The 21,890-nt window shown below is 46.4% G+C and overlaps 1 protein-coding gene across 1 annotated transcript in view; it reads left to right on the forward strand.

Moving 5' to 3' along the window:
* Positions 1 to 21,890, forward strand: part of LOC135385990 (phospholipid-transporting ATPase ABCA1-like) — a 246,497-nt gene that overhangs the window by 31,039 nt on the left and 193,568 nt on the right. The window contains exon 3 of the mRNA XM_064615667.1: positions 1,726 to 1,950. Within this exon, the coding sequence (XP_064471737.1) occupies positions 1,726 to 1,950 (225 nt within the window). The remainder of the gene's footprint in view (positions 1 to 1,725; positions 1,951 to 21,890) is intronic.

Here is a 21,890-nt window from a genome sequence, read left to right on the forward strand (position 1 = left end):
CTGCCCTGAAAGCTCTCTTCGCCGGTCTGGATACCACAGGACTTCGCTTCTTATTGTGGAGCGGCTCGTTATTTCCTTCCCCGCATTAAAGGGACTATAAAATTTCCCGAACCCCCATACTTTTTTTCGATGGAAACTGTTCTTCCCGCAGAGAAACTAATATGCCACAAATTTTTCCGGCCGAAATCGCTCCACTCTGCGAGGAGGGCGCGCTGGAAATGTCTCTTCCGCGTTCCTCCTCTCCCGCGCATATTTCCCTGTCGATGGTGTAACTGTACGGACCGCACTTCGGTTCCCCGTTACGTCACCGGTGTTGCACAATGGCAAGTAATGCCGCGAGCTCGCGCTGTGGCTGCCGCCACTGCCGGAATCTGCCGATCGCGCGAAAGCTGCTTCCATGGAGATTTCCACTCCCGATGAACGCATACGCGGGATCTACGGCGCATGCTCCTGGCGGGATTCCTCGGCTCGGCAACACGTCACGATGACGTGTTGCTGAGCCGGCCGTGGTCGCGTCAAGTTGCCCGTTGTGTCTCCGCTCGGCAGCTCGCCACGGCGCGGCGCCAGCTGTCCTCCCTTCGCCGCTCCGTTTAAATTCGCTCCCGAGAAATCCGCTAGCGCGACGGAAGTAAAATTTCGGTTCTAGACTCAGAAAAATGTCTTCTTTCGAACGAAACGAAGAAAAAAATCGTTTCATAGTCCCTTTAACACCAGCAAAGGGGTAGAGTACCGCCCTCGGATGATGAAGCTCCCCATCCATCTCTCACAATAAAGTAGTAGTTGTTTGGGTCACCTAAGGAAATTATTTCGTATGTGCCTGTTCCACAAATTCTTCCATACAATTCCATTATAGCATTTGTATTTCTTGCAGGCTCTCTTTATTTATTTATTATTATTCTTGATTTTTTATTTGTTTCTGCAATTCTTTCTGTCTCCTGCGCTGCATTGCATTGAACATTTTAACTGTATGTGCTACTTTCTTACAATATATGTATACTTATCTATGATTTTTTTCTAACCTACAGTCTGCCTTAGCATTGTGTTTCCCATTGTACGGGTGTGTGCAGTGTACACGGATGTGATGACCCTTGTGGACCTCTCGGTTTCTAAAATAATAAACGATAAATATACAGGCTGAGGTAGAGGCGCAGCTTTATTACACCGCATGCAGACGTCATGACAATTAAAGAGTGTAATTCCATCGCCCCTGTGGCAGGTCTTGTGGTATACACGCCTGGGTGAGCACACTTAGGCAATATTTGAGCGACCCATAGAAGTAGCCTACGTTAAAACAGCGAGCCGTCAGGGCCACGCTAGGAGGCTACAAACTCATCCCAGTATTTATAACCGACATTAATGCGGCAGGTGCGTCCCTCTCTCAGTTTGGCAGTAACAAAGCCCATAAAGATTGTGGTCAGTAAGGAAACAAGTGTAAATTGGAGAAGCGGCACTTACTCTTGAAATCAGATGTGCCCCCGTGCCATAACTCGTATTTCCTTGCGAGAAACGAAACGCTGTTTCAGCGTCTACGTACCTAACCTGGCTGTCCCAGTAGGGCAGGAAAGGCAAGGTGTATGGGACCGTGGCAGGTACAAAGGAATTTCATTGTGAAGTGTGCGTACAACAAATAATGAAGAAAGATAAGTTGTAGGCACTAACAGCGCAGTTAACAATCCTCATACAGAGACAAACGATGACGAGGGATAGCGTTTCTGGTTATTGCAGGATCTGGAATCGGGACGCCGGCACTTCTCGGTTCAAGCCTCACAGGCGCCAGCACGTTAGAGGAGGTGAAGATGTCATGTTCCATGTTACACGACTGCTTCTTTGTGACATCATCCGGCAATGACACAAACCTGAACTACACCATCGTCCAACATTTAACGGAAGGATATGATTTTGCTGCGAAGGCTGCACCTTCGTACGCAGCACCGGCCAAACCAACCTCAGGTAGTGTTTTCGCTGCATGTTTGAGACATTGTTACTGTGCCTTCTCTCAACGCCACCGTGCCTACACTAGCCGCAACTGCGTAATTCAACGCGGTTGTCAACGTCTGTAGCACCAGCTGATGTGACGGTAGTTTTTAAGCTGATCTCCCTCCACACTGACACTCGAAGGTGACGTGTGCACCGGCACAGGATAGCTCAGGCTCAGGACCGGCACAGGATTCTCAGATAGCCCGCCACAGAGGTGAAAATTAATATCAGCGTTTTCTTTTGCACATTGGACGTCTGAAACATTTTGAGATTGATTCCCTGGTTGAATATTACCTTGTACCTGAGAATATCTAGAATATAGTCGTCCAGGAGATCAACGTCTGCAATGACCTTAATACCCTTCGCCTGTTTTTTCGCACTCTGTCCATTTAACCTAGTTCCTTAGGCGCGCCAAGTAAATATGTCGGCAGCAACTGCATTAATCCTTCATGCTACTGGCAATGTTGCCCGCACACAGGACTGATATATCAGAAATACCGTGAATAATATTCTGAGGTACTTCCGCAGTAGAAATGAATAGACGCAGATATATAATCGTGGGCAAAACGCACCGCAATCAAAACAGTCAACAGCTGCATCCAAGGGACAATGGATTCTGCTCTGCTGCTGTTCACTAGCAGAACGTAATTGTACGATCCCAACGTTACCACCAATCGTTGCGAACCGCAGGGTAAGGTAGGTCAGGCAGGTAGGGTAAGATTGCCGTCTCCCAGACGGAAGAAAAAAAGGCATGCATGATGTAAGTTACAGTGGCAACGGCAGCGAATGAGATGTTAAGGTTGTTTTTTGTTTTTTTCATATGCACGTTCTTCTGCTTCATGACAATACACATACATCTGTGTATTTGTGCTCTCGTGTCAAGAATGCGGTGCCTGCGGCTGTCTCCATTTCGCTCTAGCTTTGGGGCCTTTCGCCCTTGCTTGTGCGACGTCCCCACGCTCTTCAGGATACGTAAACTGCCTAGGACGGCCCATACTGCCACTGTTGCCCCCCCCGCGCACACACGCAATACCGCCTCCGTTGCTGCTAGAGCCCTGAGAAACCGCATATTCGGCGCCTTACCTGCTGCGGCCTCTGCGGGATATCAACGGTAGGAGCGGTGTAAGTCGGTGTGTTGTGTACGGGCGTGTGAAATGGATAATCGTATTGGAGCGCTTATTACACGAAAGATATCGAAACTGGAAGTGGGAGTACTGGAGCAGAATTGTCAGCACTCTGTGCCGGAATACGATATTTTGGAGGAGGTAACTAAGAAAATAAACGACGTTGCGGCTAGTTTTGATAGGGTAGGGTGGTCTATGTTGACGACAGTTGCACTATTTTGTTAAAGAGACTGTCGCATCCGGAGACATGCGTAGGAAATGGTTATGAGAATGATTGGATTCGTTCTACAATCGATTTCACAAATTTTCACTGCTGAGAAATGTTTGGGTTTTAAATAGGCGACCTTTTTCGATCAGCGAAACCTCCGATGACATCATTTTGACGTAGGAGCCAACAGGACCAATGCGAGGGCGGCACGCCGCCGGCACCGTTCCCCCATTTTCTCTCGGGGACATCGTCTGCTTTGCAGATGGCGTCGTGAATGGCTACGTGTATGAAACAACCTATTTCTTCGAAAGCGCTGTGCATTTCGCTCCGTGGTGAAATTGCAACATGTCTTTGAGTTCGGGAACGCGTCGTGGTGTTCCTGACAGCAAAAGTCGACTGGGGCGAACCCAGAAATGACGTTTCACGAGCCCAAGGACAGGGACGCCAAACAAGAGTTGGAAGCAGCAATCGCCGGCAGGCCTCTTGTCGTGGCAGAAGAATTGCACGTTCTGCACGTTGGTCTCTCGCATTTTGCCGACGAAGCGTACGCATGGGCGGACCTATTGCAATCCCGCATGGGACTGTCAGCAAGACGCAAGAGGCTAAAGCCCTATGCTGTGCCCACATTGTTCCATGAACAAATGGACACCACCGACGTACCGGATGAGCAGGTAAACATTTGTTTCCAGATGTTGTTTCCGAATGTACATCGGAATATGTATAAACCGCGGCCGGCAATGATGTACCAGACCCCTTTAGGCCCAACTAGCACCTCACGTAATTTTTTGACGGCATCCCTCTAACTTTTCCTGTTGCGATATTCAAAAGTTTATCAAATTATCTATTATTTATCAATTAAAGATATTAAAGTTTAAGAAAAGTTCATCCCATCCTTCTTTGCTCATGTATAACCAAAGCATGCACTCGCCATCATTTTTGTGAGCAAGAGAGAGCCATGGAGGCAGCTTTCCAACAGAATAGCCCCATTCGGCATTACACATTTATGCGTCATACTGTCCAACATCAAGTGCTCCATTTCTATCGCAGGTGGAGAGAAGCAACTTGATGGCAATGGTAGCAGCAATCTGCTTCAGGTGATGAGAGTGACAAGCTTCTATTTATTAGGAAAGTAGTCTAATATCTGTGTTGTATAGTGAATGAATTGAATTCTGTGTCAGAGTGAATGTTCATGTTGTGAAACCAGCAGCTCATGCGGAGTATCAGCCTCTACAGGTGACATATATTGCTCACATACTGTGAAGGCCTGATGATGTTATATAGCGAATTTTTATTTTTAGGTTCTAGAATTGAGGCTTCCACCTTCCACACTGAACAAGCCAGTGAAACTACAGTAAAAAAGCCCCTTTCCAGTAGTGTTTTATGCTGAGACAAACACTACGTTATGAACCCTTCAATATGCACATTATTGTTTTTGGTCCAGCTGCAAACACTTTCCGGAATTCTGTTTGTGATTCTAATTAACTTTATTCAAATGCAATTTTAGTAACTGGCTATGAACGGCGTCTCATGAACTATATATACACCTGTGACTTTTAGTACAATTCCAGTTACAGTGCACAGAGGACACAGAAGAAGGGATCAATAATATGATGGTATTGGCCATTGATATGTGGGTTAAGTTTTTTTCTCTTATTCTTTTTCTTTCTTGTTTCAGCACATCAAGCTTCACATCTGCACTGCTCGTATATTGTATGGATAAAAGAGCCTGTTGCCACACTGTCAACGTGAACCTAAATGCCAGCTCTCGACGCAGCAACTCAACAGATAGCATGGAGGAAGGAAATAAAATCTACTGATATAATGCAATCAGCTTTTGTTTGACACATTTAATATTTGTATCACGTTCATGAAGCTTTCATGTACATAAGAGGAGATAAAACTGTGACAATACACACATTGGCACTAACCTCTATCCTCTATTTAGAAATGAAGTATAAATTCATGCTCAGGGCAAAACACACCACTTTCTCTTTTTTTCCCCAGGGTTTGCGCGAGAAAAAAATCTCACCTAGAGCAATATGCTGCTACAGCCACGCACAAGGTCAACTGCAAAAAAGGACTCTCCGTCGACGTCCCGCCGAAGCTTTCTTTTCTTAAGGACTGTGCTTAAGACGAAATGAAAAGTGAACTGCACGCCGATTTGTGTACGGCACTTGTTGCAGAAAACATAACGTGGGCGAAGCTGGAGAACAGCGTCTTCAAGACCACATTAGAGAAGTACTGCAGGACGAAAATCTCGCCTTAGTCGACGCTGCGAAAAAAAAAAAAAAAGGCTCCACCTACGAAGGAGTGCTAGGTACCAGTCGTTCTGAAATACGAGAGTCCTACATCTGGATTGTTTATGGAGACTTATCGAGGCAACGGATGCAAATGGGAGATATCTAACCAACATGGGTCAGAAAAATTAAATCCAGGTCAAAGCATCCGCCCGTATTTTATATGCTACAAGCCACTGGATAGGACAAATGACGACACGGTGGCTTACTTTATCAACATTTCCATGGAAGATTTGTATTCATGTGGAGTTGAGTTAAGTGTTGCTTCTCTACACCGATGCTGCACCATACATGCGTCGCGCCGCAACATTACTAATCGCGTTCTATCCCAGAATGATTCACGTCACCTGCCTTGCGGACGCTTTGCATGGTGTTACAGAAAAAACCGGGAACAATTTCAGAGAGGTGAATAAGCTGGTCTCATCCGTAAAGTAGGTGTTTCTGAAAGCACCTGCAAGGTTAAAGGCCTTCAAAGACAGACTGCATGGCACCTCGCTCCCCTCTCCACACACACACCGATTTTGACGTGTTCGGGCACGTGGCTGAGCCCAGTCGAATACCTCCACACGGTTATTCACGGTTTTTCTCAGTTCTCGAGCGAAGAGGCCGATAGTGTGAAACGAGCCGAATATATCTTACAGGTGACTAAGATTCCTGCTCAGCTGGCGTAAATTTCGGCTACCTACGCTTTCATCTCCGGCAGCATTACGCGTCTAGAGGCATCCGGCCAAGCTTTGTGCGATGCTGTTGCTCTAGTGTCTACCGCACAAAACCGAATCGACACCGTGCCAGTAGGCCATGTGAAGGATAGAGTTGCTCAGAAACTAAAGGATGTACTCGACAGAAACCACTTTCACCACTGAAACCACATCCACTGTCGTAGGTCGTCCGATCGCCAGCGTGTGTTTCCGGTAGCGTCCCATCGTCACGTATGATGCGGACTTTCGTCACTATGTACGCTGGAACTCTATGACGGAGGATATGTCAGCAACCGGGTAGAATACCTCGTATTCCCCCTTCAGTGTATGCCATTGCGTTCGCGGGACGGAAAATAATTGTGTTTCCGACTTATCTAAAAGACGAGTGTCGGGGGGTACGACATTAATCGTGTCCGTTAATCTCGCATCTAAATTGTTGCCGCGCAAACGGCGTGATTTATGCTGCCGAAGACGTCCGGTTTTCTCCTCTTTCTTCGCCCGGCCCCTCCGAGATCTCGGAGAATTTCTTGACCCGTATCTTTCTCCGATCTTTTAAGCGCTCTTCGAAAAGAGTCTCCCTCCGCAGATTTTTGGCCACACGTTTAGCTGCGGCTACAGCCGTCTTTTTTAAGTAGGGCATTACGCGTTTAAAGGGTGGAATAGTGAAACGCCCGAGGTGAGAAAAGAAATTGCCTCCCCTCTGGTACAGGTGCGACCTGCATACCGTCGGAACGCAGATTCCGTAGATTGGTATCGCTATAGTGTACATGATTAAAGTGAAGCATCATCGTCGATATACCGCGATTTTGTAGCGGTAGCTTGCGACCAGTGTTGTCGCGTATACAGTAGAGACTGTAATTGAGGAAATTTCGCGCTGCACAACTTAAATTACTGAACGTAAAGAAAGCTGAAACTCAGTTGTTCTTTCGTTGTATCGTAAACGAAGGGAATTGATATCAGTATCGAATGACGCCAGTTTCCCACTCCGGAGGGTGTGACGGGATCTGTGTATATCATAATACAGTTAACGGGAAGATCTATGGTCACTTCGTCGACGCCCGTATCATTTTCGGTAAATACGGTTTTCGCGCCAAAACCCAGTACGTATGCAAAGTAATCGGATAATGTAACCGACACATTTTCTGGCAGCTCAGTGAACACTTCCTCGCGCATGCATCGTACGCGAGGGAAGCCTCGGGTTCGAGTAGCTCATTGAATGCGCTCACGAGAGCTTCGGGTGTTTCGTAGTAATTTGGTGGAAGTGGTGATGTGCCAAGTTTCCATCTGTCGAGTGTTTATGTGGATGCGGTACGTCTTCACTATGGGATTACACGTGATGCTCTTTCGGGATCTTTCAACGTGGATGTGCTTCACCTGAATGAGTTCAAGAAACTCGGTTGACAAGAAATTTGCAGGGGGAGAGAGCGAGTAAGTGTTGTCTTTGTATTCCACCCATGATTCTGTATCATTTGTCGCTCTGAAGAATTCGTTGAATGTGTCGGTAATTAGCGATCGAGGTTCCAAAATTAGATCGTTACTGATCATTATCACCCAGCGAACTCTCATAATAACGGCGTTTTCCTCCACAAGCGGTAACTCGTTTGGGACAGAGCGTACTCTACCGCCCTCCGGGTAATCTGCATCGATGTCGGCGATTCCAAAAGCGAGATGCAACGGTCTGTCGATTAATTTCACCGAGCGCACGCACTACGGTAGCTTAAACACGTAGTGATCTTCCTCGTAAGTCCACTCTATCGCATATTCGGTTTTATTCAATCGTGTGTTCGTGTCTTCGAGCGTGAGCTGCTTTATTTGCCTCTTCTCCATTGATAGCGTTGTCAGGTTATCCGGCGCTGGGTTCACGTTCAGGAAGCTGTTGGGAATGGAAAATTCCTCTAGACCGACAACGTACGAATCATCCAGGTGTAGCGGCTTACTAACGTGATCGTGAAGGCGTTCAGCGTGTTGGACGGGTGCAGGTCCATGCTAGCGTTCGAGAGCAGATACACGTAAAATTCACTTTCTGACATCACTGGCGGGCACCCAAGAATTGTGATCTTCGGCGTATCCGAACCAATGAACCAAGTAGTGCAATATGCCGTTAATTTTCTTCTTTTAATCACCGCGGATATATGTCCCTCATCATACGAGGAAAGATGGTGGACGGGCTGCAATTCCTGATTTTAGAATCATCCCATTATTTCTTTTCTCGTCGAATCTTTCACGTACACTACGGGTGGATCGGTATTTCTCGTTCGTGACACCTCGAACACTTCGGCCGTACACCTTCGATCGTAGCATCTGGCGAACACGCCGCAATCTAACGCGAGCCTCATCTAGTCCCCTACTGGCCGGTTTCATGTCAGTTCAGGCAGGGAGGTCCCATCGATCTCTTGGATTCTCATACTTTTTTTTTATATTTAGAAGCTCGTCGTACATGATGATCAAAAGCGGCAAAATGAATTATTTCTACCGAATAGTTTTTGTGCAAAAAACTCCAGAAAATGTGGGCCTGAAGTCGAGTATTTCGCTTTTGTCATTTTTGCACGCGTATATCTACTGAGTTTTAAAAGCTATTGTTCTGCAGTTTTTTTACGCTTTAGCATGCCTACTGACCAACAGCCCGAGCGCAAAGTTTGGCGCGCAGGTGCAACGCTTTGTGATATAGAAAATGCTGAACATGCTCTAGAGCGCAGTTTCGTACCAACTTCGACGCGTGATTTCTCTGGCTGTAGATGCCCCTCATTACCGTATTTGGTATCAGTTTACTCAGCTTTTAACGCTCTTTTATTTGATATATCTCTCGCGCGTGTACCCCCTACAGGTACCTACTGAGATCGACAAACGTTTAAGCATATTTCGAAAAAACAAGGATTTTGCGCGTCTCTTTCTTAAAAAGGCCCCTTTTGATTTCATTTATTTTTTGCCACACTCTTAAAAAAAGGGTGTACTTTAACTCCTTTTTTGCCACATATATAACACCCTTTTCGAGAGTACAATTACGCTCAAAAGGGTGTCTCCTCACCCCCTCAAGGGAGTAGCATAACACCTTTCTCCCTACTGGAGAGTAATATTACTCCCCGGCAGGGAGAAGGTGTTATGCTACTCCCTTGAGGGAGTGAGGAGACACCCTTTTGAGCGTAATTGTACTCTCCAAAAGGGTGTTATATATGTGGCAAGGAAAGGAGTTAAAGTACACCCTTTTTTTAAGAGTGCAGGACATGGCCCGATGTTAGATCTTTCAGCTGATATAAAAAAATTCTGTTTCAAAAAGTGTGCACTGGCGATGAGCGCGTTAAAACGCGGCCCTACTCTGCGCGCGTAGTTGTCGGAGTGGGGCTGACCGTACCGTGCGATGGAGACCTCTTGTCGATGCGCCCTTCGTTTGGGCAGGGCTGTCTGGCTTTCTCCTTACTTCAGCTATTCGTCGGCAAGCTTTTGACTTCCTGCTAAACAAAGAATCCACCCCTGGGAGTACGCTGCTGTGTAGGTGTCTTTCAACTTCAAGAGGATTAAGTCTCCAACGAAAAGTACATGATAGCTGTATTCTAACGACTAAATGGTCAGCGAATGTAAAACTTCTCTCTCGCAAGCTGCATACACGGTGACGTGCATACTGTACAAATAAATTTCGAGTTAGAAGCTGCTTTTTCAGGGAGCTCCCACAAGTTCCTACGAGGCTTTCTTTACTTCATTTTACAATATTTTTAAGTTATGCCAAGGGCTTTCAGCTCAAAACGCGTGTTCTGTGCTGACTACAAGAGGAGTCATAAAAATATTTTTCTGAACCAGCGACAATGGAGAAAGGTGAGCGACCTTAATATCGGGGCTCTTAAAGGGTTCTGTCTGTCTGTCAACGAAGCATCGCTGGTGTGTGAACACAACTATCTCTGTCATCCCTGTTTCAAGTTCTATGATGCTTCCATCGTTCAAGCTCTATCTCAACAATCTTCCTCTTCGTCGTGTGCGAGTCAGGCGACATCCGTTGATCAACCGCGTCTAATCCAGCTTGATGCAACTGATGACGTAAACCGTAGTCTTGTTGCCGCAAATATTGATGTTACGCCTTTGAAGACCCTTGGTGCAGCGAAGCAACGACTACGAAAATCGTACGTCAGAAGAAAGAAAAGGGAGATCCAACAGGAGATGTCACAGAAAGCAAAGCAGCCTATGACGTTGAGACATCTGAGCAGGACGAGTGCAACGTCTGCTCCCAGTGGGTGGAGGGCTTCCGTAAAGCCCTTCAGAAATGCACTTCGTATCAAGATCGGTGCCGACTGTACACGCTGCTTCCTAGTTACCTCAGCAAGAAAGATATTCAGCGCTTGGTCCCAGAATCCACGAAGCATATGATTGAAAAAGCGCGCAAGGTGAAGGGTAAGGCAGGAGTCTGGGCTGTTTCGGACATCTACGAGGGAAAAAAGGCTAGAAAGGAAGATGTGGACATTGCCTGAAAATATTACACAGACGACGACAATAGATGCTCTGTGCAAAGCCCGAACATGAAAGACGTGCTCACGGTGGTGATCAACGACGAAAAGGTCCAAGTTGTCAGGCGTTACATGACGCAAACAGTGCGTGAAGCGTACCAACTTTGCAAAGATGAAAACCAAGGTACAAGTCTAGGCCTCACGAAATTTTACAGCCTACGTCCAAAGCGGGTGAAAATAGATACTCGGCAGGACGTTTGTTCTTGCATTTACGGCGCAAACTTCCAGTTATGTGTGTGTACCGTACAAAATAGTGGTCGTTCTGCAGTAACAGCCGAGGAAATCAAGTCATATATGATGTGCGAAGTGAATACTGCATCTTGTTTTCTTAGACTTTGTCAGTGTTGCAAAGGAGAAGAGGGTCTATCTCTTGATAAAGTCGGCATTGACATTGACGATGATGTGAAAGTTGCCTTGTGGGAATCCAGAACTCTAGTCAAAAAAGGAGTCCCGGCTGCACATTTCCTCTCAGAGCGAAGGAAGTGGGTGGGTTCTCACATTTGCCATAATTACGTCAGAAACGTTCAGAGCAAAGCTATGCGGGAGAAAAAGACTAATCCTCCTACCAAGACGCACATAATGCACTTTGACTTTGCTGAAAACTGGACAGTAGCTCTGCCTAGTGAAATACAAGCATACCACTGAAAAAAAAAAACAACAACAACAGATTTTCATATTCACATGCGTGGTTACAGCTGGCACGGAAACTTAGTTTTGGTGTGGTGAGCGAAGACCTGTGTCACGATTCAGCACACTCGCTGTTGGCTGCGATCGCTATTGAAGAGTGGCTTGACGAGAATGTTCCTCTTGCAGCTAATATGATTTATGTGTCAGATGGAGCGGCGAGCCATTTTAAAAATCGGTATAGGCTTTATGAGCTCTCCAAGTCTACTTTTGCGAGTGAGACATGGCTGTTCACGGGAACAGGCCACGGCAAAAGTGCGTGCGACGGGATCGGTGGAATGATCAAGCACCATGCCACGATACATAACCTGCGTTCACGTGAGCAAGACGCCATCCTCAGATCACAAGATATGATAAGATGCTTGCCAAAATACCTAAAGCGCGTCCAGTTGCTGCATCTACGCGCTGAGGACGTGATTTCTTTTTGAATGGAAAAGAAAAGGGAATGGGTAAATGTACCGCATCAACCTGGCATACAAGGTTCACATGTGTGGCAAAGCAAGACATCGGAAACTGGAAGCCGAGAAACATTCATAGCTCCTACCTAGGACAGTGAATGCAGAAAAGTGACATTTTCATAGAAACTCAGTGAAATCATTTCCTTCCTCACTGCTATTGTGAAATGCTGCTTCTGATTTTGCAGTCTTGTAAATACGTCTATATAAATTACCACTTTTGATTACACAAAGTTGTTCATTTTCTTGTACGACATCGACAGAGCGCTGACACCCCGCGGTACCGCCAGCCCCACTCCTACACCTACGCGCGCAGAGTAGGGCCGCGCTTTAACGTGCTAATCGCCAGTGCACACCTTTTGAAGCAGAATTTTTATATCAGCTGAAAGATCTAACATCGGACCATATCCTGGCAAAAAATAAATGAAATCAAAAGGGGCCTTTTTGAGAAACTGACGCGCAAATTCCTTGTTTTTTCGAATCATGCTTAAACGTTTGTCGATCTCAGTAGATACCTATAGAAGGTACATGTGCAAGAGATATATCAAATAAAAGAGCATTAAAAGCTGAATAAACTGATATCAAATACTGTAATGAGGGACATTTACAGCCAGATAAATCACGCGTCGAAGTTGGAACAAAACTGCACTTTAGAGAATGTTCAGCATTTTTTATATCACAGAGCATTGCACCTGCGCGCCAAAATTTGCTCTCGGCCTGTTGGCCAGTAGGCATGCTAAAGCGTAAAAAAACTGCAGAACAACAGCTTTTAAAACTCAGGAGATATACTCGTGCAAAAACGACAAAAGCGAAATACTCGAATTCAGAACCACATTTTCTCGATTTTTTTCCACAAAAACTATTCGGTAGAAATAATTCATTTCGCCGTTTTTGATCATCATGTACAATGAGCTGCTAAATATAAAAAATACTAAAAATCCAGGAGGTCGATGGGACCTCCCTGCCTGAACTGACGTGAAACCAGCCACTTCGTACTTGCTCTCGCGCGGAGTCGTCTTACGATTCGATATGTTGAAGCGGCTTCATTTCCTTCTGAACAAGAGAGAAACTGATGTTCTGAGGCTGGAACACATAGAAGGGACTTCACTTCACATTTTCAGTGACTTTCATCTTTCATGATTTTCGGCGTTCACATTTTTCGGCTTTTCGCCCGTTAACGGAGTGTACAGAGCCGTTATACTCGGCTACCATCTTCGGCAGCGCAGTGATATATATATATGACATGTGAAAAATGTAACTAAGTTAGTAACGAAGTTCTTGAGCCTGAAATGTAACTCGTAGTTACTGAGTTACTTAAAAAAGAACGAGTTACTTTCAAGTTACTTCGGACACAAAACAGCATTACGCAGGTGCAGCGTGCGTGAGCAGTTGTGTTAGACCTTGAGTTGCCTGCAGTGGAGTGCAACACGCTTAGATCGTTTATGTCCAGCAATAGACCTCTCCCTGTTTGTAAACAAATGACGTCATACTATTCGACAGCGCCACAAATTTGGTAGAATTGAGCTCGAGCTAGAGGTGAACAAGGTCACTGTCTTGAGGGGATTACGATAAGGTCTCTTAAAGGGACACGACCCCCGGTCCTGCTTTTCTTTCAATGCAAGGCAGCAAATAAGTGCCCGTTCGTGGAACCCAGCCCTCTGCTTTTGATTTGTTTCGGTTTCAGTCTGTCTACCAACATCATGATGACGTTTCTCTCGTAGAGGTCTATTCGAACGCTTTGCATCTTACTCCCTGTGGGCGCACAATGGTTCAGCTTCATTTCAGTGGCAGCGGTTCTTACTTCCTGAATAAAATAATGTAATTGTTTCAATATCACGTTTTATGGCAAAAAATGCCATGAAGGAACCCTAGAGAAAGCAAGAATATATGTGGACGTTAGTGAAAGCAGAGTAACTTGGAACTTAACTTAAGTTGCTTTGGCAAAGTTCCCTGAAAAAGGAACAAGTTCGTCTGAAAGTTACCACTGCACAAAAGTACAGAGTAAAATAACAAGTTACCAAAAAAGGAACTTAGTAACAGTAACGAGTTACTTGTAACGAGTTATCTCGAACTCTGGACAGAACAAGGCTTGTGTGATCAGGATCACGGACGCATTCTTATGGTGGCTACCACGCACAAACAGCAACACCTACTTCCGATAGAACCCCCTCTTCCGTGATTTGATCGTCAATAACTATGAAAGTGGGATATTGTTCATCCCAATCTGTGGGTATCGGTCCATAAACTCCACGCCGTCGAAGCCCTTTTCCCATCCAGCTGCATGCTTTCGTGCGTAGAGTATCCTCTGCGAGGGAATGCTAAATAACTCGGGATGTCACATTATATTCTGCGTGAGCACTGTCTTGCCACACATGGACGCGCGGAGATGATAATTCGATCAGGGTGCTGGAACTGCATGCGCATCGTGGAATAGCTTGAGCAGACCGTGTAGCGATGAGTGATGCATGTTTACTTTCATCCATAGCTCCTAGTGCGATTGATGACCGTCTCCAGGACTCTTATTTCTTCCTGCAGCTCGAGCAGTGATTGCTCCCTGTAAGCCGATAGGTACTCATCCAAGATTTCGCGTATGATGTCCCAGAACTTGTTGGCGGTGAAATGGGAGCGTGGTATGTGGCAACACATCTGGACGAAGTTCTCTTGCTCGCGTGGCACCTCGAAGTGGAACCACGTGAAGTTGATGCACCTGAGTTGCGCCATCTGTAAGAAACCAGTCGAAGAAACTCGGTGGACGGGCATCTCAGTGTATGCTCGTGTTAGAGAGTCACCTGTTTAGTGCAGACCCAACAGCAGATTTTCATTACGTTCAATGTGTGTATATTTCATTTACTGCGCCACTTTAGTAAAAAATGAAACCAACCCACCTTCTTCATTTGTTATGTTTTAGAAGGCAACCTTGTACGTGGACGCCTAGATGGCAATAGCGTCGGCTCCTGTGCTTCTTGCCCACACTTGGTGGTGCGCGCTGCGGTGTGTGGCGGGTTTGCCTTGCTGTTGCGCCTCGTCTGCGCGTGTGTTCACAATAACAGAAATTCTTGTCGTAGCTACAAAGCACGGCACGAAAGGTGCAGCAATTACTGGAACGCAAAATTTGGACATTATCGCGCAAGCTACGTATCATGCTGCGTTGACGCGAAAGTGACACGGAGACAGATGGACGCTCTACTTTAAGTAAACGCCGGTTGAAAATGAATCGTCGTAGATCAACATTTTACCAGAAGCGGCAACGAAAGGTTCGTCACAACTTTGTCAAACGCGCATGAGGAAGTGTTTTCGCATGTTTCGACGGCGTTGCCCAAACCTGTTCACACGAAACATGGATGTGCAAAGAATGAGCAACTGAGGAAACAACCAATTTCTACACAGTGCATCTCTTTGCATAACAAAACAACATTACCAATGGACGAATCTGGAGCCTTTCTTGACAAATGCCATGTAAAACATAACCGTCAGAAATATAAAAAGCCAATATACGTCCTCTGCACTGCCCATTTTGATCCGGTAATGTCCGCACGGGACATCCCTGGTCGCTGCAATGGCGCTGTTTTTCTGTCTCATTTCTGCCCTTCTCTCGCACATAAAGTGGACCTAAAAAATATGTACATGAGACGTCCGAATGTCCGTTCTCGAATATTCCCCGGGCATCCATAGCAGCGCAATGTGTTGTTGTGGAATGTACCAAGCATGAGGCGAAATATTGAGAGGCGAAGTGGGAAGACACTGTTGTGAAGTCATTGCGGATAAAACCGCTAAAACAATGACGAAGAACGACACACACAGGTAGCGGTACATGTGTGTGTCGTCCTTCGTCTTTATTTTAGTGCTTTCAGACGTCATGTGCACATTTTACGAATGTACAAAACTTGCCGCATAATTCTCTTTGTGCTTGCAATGTATGTTCCCGGTGCATAAATAATCCTTTGCTAGAGGTACCACGAATAAATCACACTAATAAATCTCGGCAAATCAACACGTTCAGCGTTGTCGATACACCCGATTTACCAACACCCTTTGCGTCTTTTTCTTCTCTGTTGCCTGTGCACCGACATGTCATTGAACCGAAATGTGCGTGCACCCAAATGTCTGTGAACCGAGATATCCGTGCACCGAAGTGCCCGTGCACTGAAAGGCCCGTGCACCGAGATGCCCTACACCGAATTTTCCTGCACTGAAATGTCCGTCGCCCAACCCAACCCAACGTACTCAACACAGGTAAACCTAAGTTTCCCCTGAGTCATTCCAGCTCAGTCGTCCCAGTCGCGTGGCTCGAGCATCGTGGATTTGCGAGAGAAAAAAATATGATGTTGCCCTTTATGGGAACATGAACTACACAAAGTATGTTTTCCCGCAAGCGCATTGGATGGCCGCTAGGGGGCTTTAAACTCCCGCACAAAGCAGTAAACCAGGGCGTGCGCGAGCGCGCACTGGGCGAGTGCGGCTTCACATTGGTAAATAATTCAAACGGGACTGTATTCACAAAGCCTAGTACTAGCTCTGCACCGGTCCACACCAGTCCGCAACGAATCATTCGAATGGGAGCGTTCGGTGAAATATCCTCTAAATCTACTGACTTTGCGATTTTTTTACTAACTATTAAGGTAACTTGCAAGAAGTAATTTCTTACAAGCTAAGACCTGCTCAAGCAAGCTCGAATATTGCGCGGTTTTTCTTTTAAAAAACCGCAAAGTTGCGTGTTCAAGCAAAAACCCGTAATTTTGTTGAGCCGCCCTGAAATTTCTGAACATGCTGTGACATCGAAACTGGCTCAGAACAGTAGTCTAATGTCCCAATAATCATAACACAAATTTTCTCAGAGGTGGTTTTCGCTTAAGGCGAGCAACGATTTCTTACAGTTACTCTGGTGCCTGCAAGGGCCGGTCTTGCCTCAGCGAAGCACGCGCGACAAAGGGGCTTCTCTAGTATTTCTTTGAACAAAGAGAGATTAGGGCCACCTGCAGCGACAAACCTGGGCTCATGCACCGCCGAGTTGACGCGACATAACGAGTCTTCCGGTGGCCTCTGCCCTTGTCACCGTGAGGGACACTCTCGTGTGGATGGACCTCCATTAGCAGCTGTTGCCTTGTGTAGGACGAAGGACCTTGATCAGCTGATCCTTTCGCGGTAACACAGACCCGTTGCCGACTTCCTCCTTTTAGAATTCACTCTCGAACCTGGCGGTGTCTACACGTTGGAAGTAGTGGATGGGTGAAGGAATAATTAGTGCACATAACCAAGTTCGCGGCAGAGTGAAGGTAACATATCCTTGAGTCTGAGGAATAGAGGGACAACGCAGGGAACGAGGGAGACGAAGTGCACGCGGAGACTCACAGGAACAAACAGAAAGATGTCGGTGCTGTTATCGTTCGTGAAATCCCACTGGTTTGCTTCTTCAGTGTAGTTGTGCGGCCGGCGACGGTGCGCGTTGCTTATGGAAGGAACAGCTGGTGCCAGTGGCTCAGTCACATGAGATCCTGATTCGGCGTGTTTATGCTCGTTCGGACGTCGGAACTGCACGGAAACTGGATTGCTTGATTTTTCGTCTCTAGAAGATGACGAGCAGTTCCTTATATCGTCCAGGGTTTGGCGTGACGGCAGAAATATCATGATGATATGCCTGCACCACTATGACATGTACGTTCGGCACTACCCGCAAACTGCAGCGTCGACGAACTGTGTTAACCCGTTTTCCAGTCACAGGAAGAAAGTGAAAGGCACGAAAAACATTAACGTGAATTTGGCAACAAGGGCTGCATCACTGTCACTCATACCTGGCGATCGTCTTTGCGTAACGTGGCACGAGCAATGCCTGAAGTTTTAAGAACAAAGCGTTCCCGCGCCGCAAGGAGCCCAAGCTTCTTCCGGTAGTAGCACAAACGATGATGAGCCGTTGGAACTGCTAAGTGCATCGCTGCCTTAAGGGGAGACATATGCGAAGAAGGTGGTTATGAAGATCCAGGCGCGTGCGAAGTCTATTATGTCAAAAGGGCTTGTAGTAAAACTTGCCAGAGACTCAACCGACAAAACAGCCATGGCTCCAGACTATGAGAGCCTCCTCTACGAGCTCAAGGAAAAATGCAAGGACAAAGTTTTGTCAGCTAGGAAGACATCAATTCTGAGCCTTGCCCCTGCCTCCTGGTCGAGGCAAAAAGGGCTGGACATCGTTGGAGCCCCCGAAAGGCAGGTGCGAAATGCAAGGGAACTAAAGCATAGCACTGGGGTCCTCGCGGAGCCTTTGCCATGGCCGAAGAAGTGAAAACGTACATATGGAATTTTTACGAAGAGGACACAGTAGCGTACTGCCTTCCCGAAAAAAAAAAGACGTTAAGGGGCACCAGAAAAGAACGGTCCTCGTAAACCTACGTGAAGCGTGTGAAGCATGGAAGAGCAGCAATCCCGGCCTGAGAGCGGGGTTCTCAACATTTGCTAGCCTTCGCCCAGCATGGTGCGTTCTGGCTGGGGCACCTGGAACACATTCCGTTTGTGTGTGCCTATTCCATCAGAACCTGAAGTCGATGCTGCAAGCTATAGGGTTTAGAGAAAGTTACAAGGGGCTTGTGCGACTGCTGGTGTGTGACGACATCGGGAAGGAAGAATGTATCCTTTCACGCTGTGCCTGTTTTCCTGGGGTAGGTAATGCCAGGAAGCACCTTGAAGACCAGCAACTGCTGCCAAATTAAAAATCAAGGCAAGTAGTTGTTGCTGTCTGTGGTTCCTGTTCGCGTTTTGTTTGAGCAAACGTAGGAAAGCTCGCTCCCTCCCCGCGTACTACGGCTGAGACAAGGTCGGCCCTTGCAGGCCGCCTGCGGCACAAGGGCAACTTTAAAAAATCGCTGCGCACCTTAAACAAAAAACACCGAAATTTGAGAAAATTTGCGTTATGATTATTCGGGCATTGGACAACTGTTCTGAACCGATTTCGATGTCACTGCATGTGCAGAAATTTCAGTGCGGCTCAACAAAGTTACCGGTTTTTGCTTGAACACGCAAATTCGTGAGTTTTTTTCAAGAAAAACAGTGCGATATTCGAGCTTCAAACTTTCTCTGCACATTATTTGGACAGGTCTGAACTTGCAAAAAAATTAGTTGTTGGAAGTTTCATTAATAGTCAGTGCGGAAAAAAATCGCAAAGACAGTGGATTTAGAGGACATTTCACCGAACGCTCCCATGCGAATGATCCGCGGCGGACAAGTATGGACCGATGCAGAGCTAGTACGAGGCTTTGTGAAGACAGTCCCGTTTGAATTTTTTACCAATGTGAAGCTGCACTCGCCCAGTGCGCGGCCGCGCGCGCCCTGGTTTATTGCTTTGTGCGGGAGTTCAAAGCCCCCTAGCGGCCATTCAACGCGCTTCCGGTAAAAAATAATTTTTGTGGTTCATGTTCCAATCAATTTCTCCGAAATCGGCGATGGTCGAGCCACGCGACTGGGACGATTGAGCTGGAATGACTCCCTTTGTAGGGAAACAGGAGGAAAGGGTGAGGAAAGCTAAGAACGCCTAACCCCACGCAGTTGTTGCCTTGTCTCCTTGCCTGTGTCCTCCAAATTACTGACCCCTAAATGGGAGACAGGGCATTAGAGGGAGAAATGCAGTATTCTGACATTATCCATATACTATATTCTCTTAGTGGCAATCGTGTTACACGTCCCCAAAACATTGTCAGGAGTAATTTGGAAAGACGATTGCGATGCGATATCCGCATTCACATCGGGGCTGATCGTGGAAGGTATGCTCAGAAGGTTGTTGAAGGATCCCAACGTTCGATTCGTGGCTATCAAATACTGAGCAACAACTATATCAATGAACATCGCGCGTCTGCAAACACGCGCGCGGAGACCATACACCGTTCCCGTTAACTTCGTTTGTAGCAGAGGCCCTCGTGCATGCTGAGTATAGTTCTTCCTGACGCAAACATGATATTCTTCCGCTCAATGGCAACACAATTCACGTATACTTCGAAGGCACAGCGACACAAATGACGGCAGAGTTACAGCTAGTGTGGCACATCGAGAGGAGCGCTTCGTCAACGCACAATAGGTTCTGTAGAAACCACCCTAGTGAAAAGACCCCTCAGGTCTAATGTGTTATGGGACTGAGAGGTCCTCTCAGCCTGAGAGGCTGGTGGACCTCTCAGGACCTCTCAGAAGCTAATGCCCAGATCTGACATCGGAACATCAATGTTCAATTTCGCCGTCTACGCAGCACCTGTCGTCGGAGCGGTAAAATCATACAGTGCTATGATACACCAGAGATAGATACAGACAAGTACATGCCACAAAACTCCGCATATATTGAGTTCCTTCGATTGTACAGATACACTCACGGCATGCACACTGCTATCAGATTATCTAACCGTTATTTCAAATGTCTTGCAGAATTGTGAATATCTAATATTTGTTAAAGGATCGCTCGCAAGAAACTACACGAAACGGTAAATAGCAGCAACAGAAACTAGCACTTACATGTCTACGAAAGCATACATTCATCATCAACACATACTGTCGAATTCCATGAAGCGTGAACTCATGGGACACATATTCGCAATGTCGGTACAGCGGCGATGAAAAATATCCTTGAAGAACTCTGCTTCTCGGTGATCAAGTTCGTCTGTTTTACGTATACTTGGGGACTCGCGATGCACCGTCTAGTTTCCCTTGCTTGAGTAAGACGCCAACTAACTGGCGAGATTGGGTTCTCACCACCTTGGGTGGCTCATCAGCTGTCGCTTCGTACGAGATTCATCTGTAAGAAATACAATTTCAAAATGTCAGTGTAAGTCAGTGTGTAGGCATCGAAAAATATATAACATACCGTTTGGCACAAAGCGCCGTTGGTAACCTAACGTGGTTGGTAATCTTCCTATCGGCGCTCATAATGCCTGTCTGCGAATAGTGGTAAAAGCGTAAAGTGAACAGGAACGCCTGTCACTTACAAACGCATATTTGACACGTCGTCTAAATACCTCAACAGTTAGAATCCCGAAGACAAAACGCAAATTACTTGAGATCCGAGGCCGACGTACTCACACTTCAACATTTCAAAACAGTCTGATTGAACCGCTAGCGACTGGCCGAAACGCTTCCACTTACGTGCAGTGCAATAATGCACGGATTGCAAGAACAATAGCTTGAAGGGGAACGGCAATACAAGGTTATCACGGCACATGTTCTTTGGAGGAATAATACACAAACACATGTGAAATCTTGCAAACTATTTTTCAAAGCGGACGAGGTAGCATGTCCCGCGACGCGGAAAACATCTAGCAACTTGCTCTGGTAGGTGTTGCAGGACGCACCGTCGCAAAGCTCTCTGAGAGGTCCCCCCAAACCCCTCAGTGCAACATGAATGATTCTACAACGTCTTCCAGATTTTCTCTAAAAGGTCCTCTCAGACCCTTCAGAAGTGCTAAAGGGTCCTACCAGACCTTTCAAGATTTCTTGAAAGGTCCTCTCAGACTTCTCAGGAAATTTTGAGAGGTCTCTTAGACACATTTTCGATAGGGCATTAACTACAGGACAACCGCTCAAGATTATGTTTAATTGCAGAATGAAATTGCTCGCGATGCGAGGTGATGATATCCGTGATGATGCGTCGCGTCTTCTTCAGTCAAATCTGGCATCTGGCAAAATGGCTTCATGGCAAATCTGTTGCCTTTGCAACAGACTGCGGCCCGACGGCGTCGCGCTTTTCTACCTCTAGTGGATAAAGTTTTTTTATGATCGTTTTTGAGTGACTTTCCTTCTTTAAGGGCCCGATACTCTTCTCGAAATGATGTGACCTATACGTATGGCGTGCAGTATGTCTTCGCTTTTTCTATTTCGTCGTTAGTACGGGGCCCGCCCGATACAGCTACCTTTACAGTTCTCAGAGAAGCGGAAGATCCATGCCGCCACTCTGTAGAGCCTCGTTATTAAACTGAGGTTATGGCAGTTCACTAC

The sequence above is a fragment of the Ornithodoros turicata genome, chromosome 1 (assembly GCF_037126465.1).
Source record: "Ornithodoros turicata isolate Travis chromosome 1, ASM3712646v1, whole genome shotgun sequence".
Taxonomy (NCBI): Eukaryota; Metazoa; Arthropoda; class Arachnida; order Ixodida; family Argasidae; genus Ornithodoros; species Ornithodoros turicata.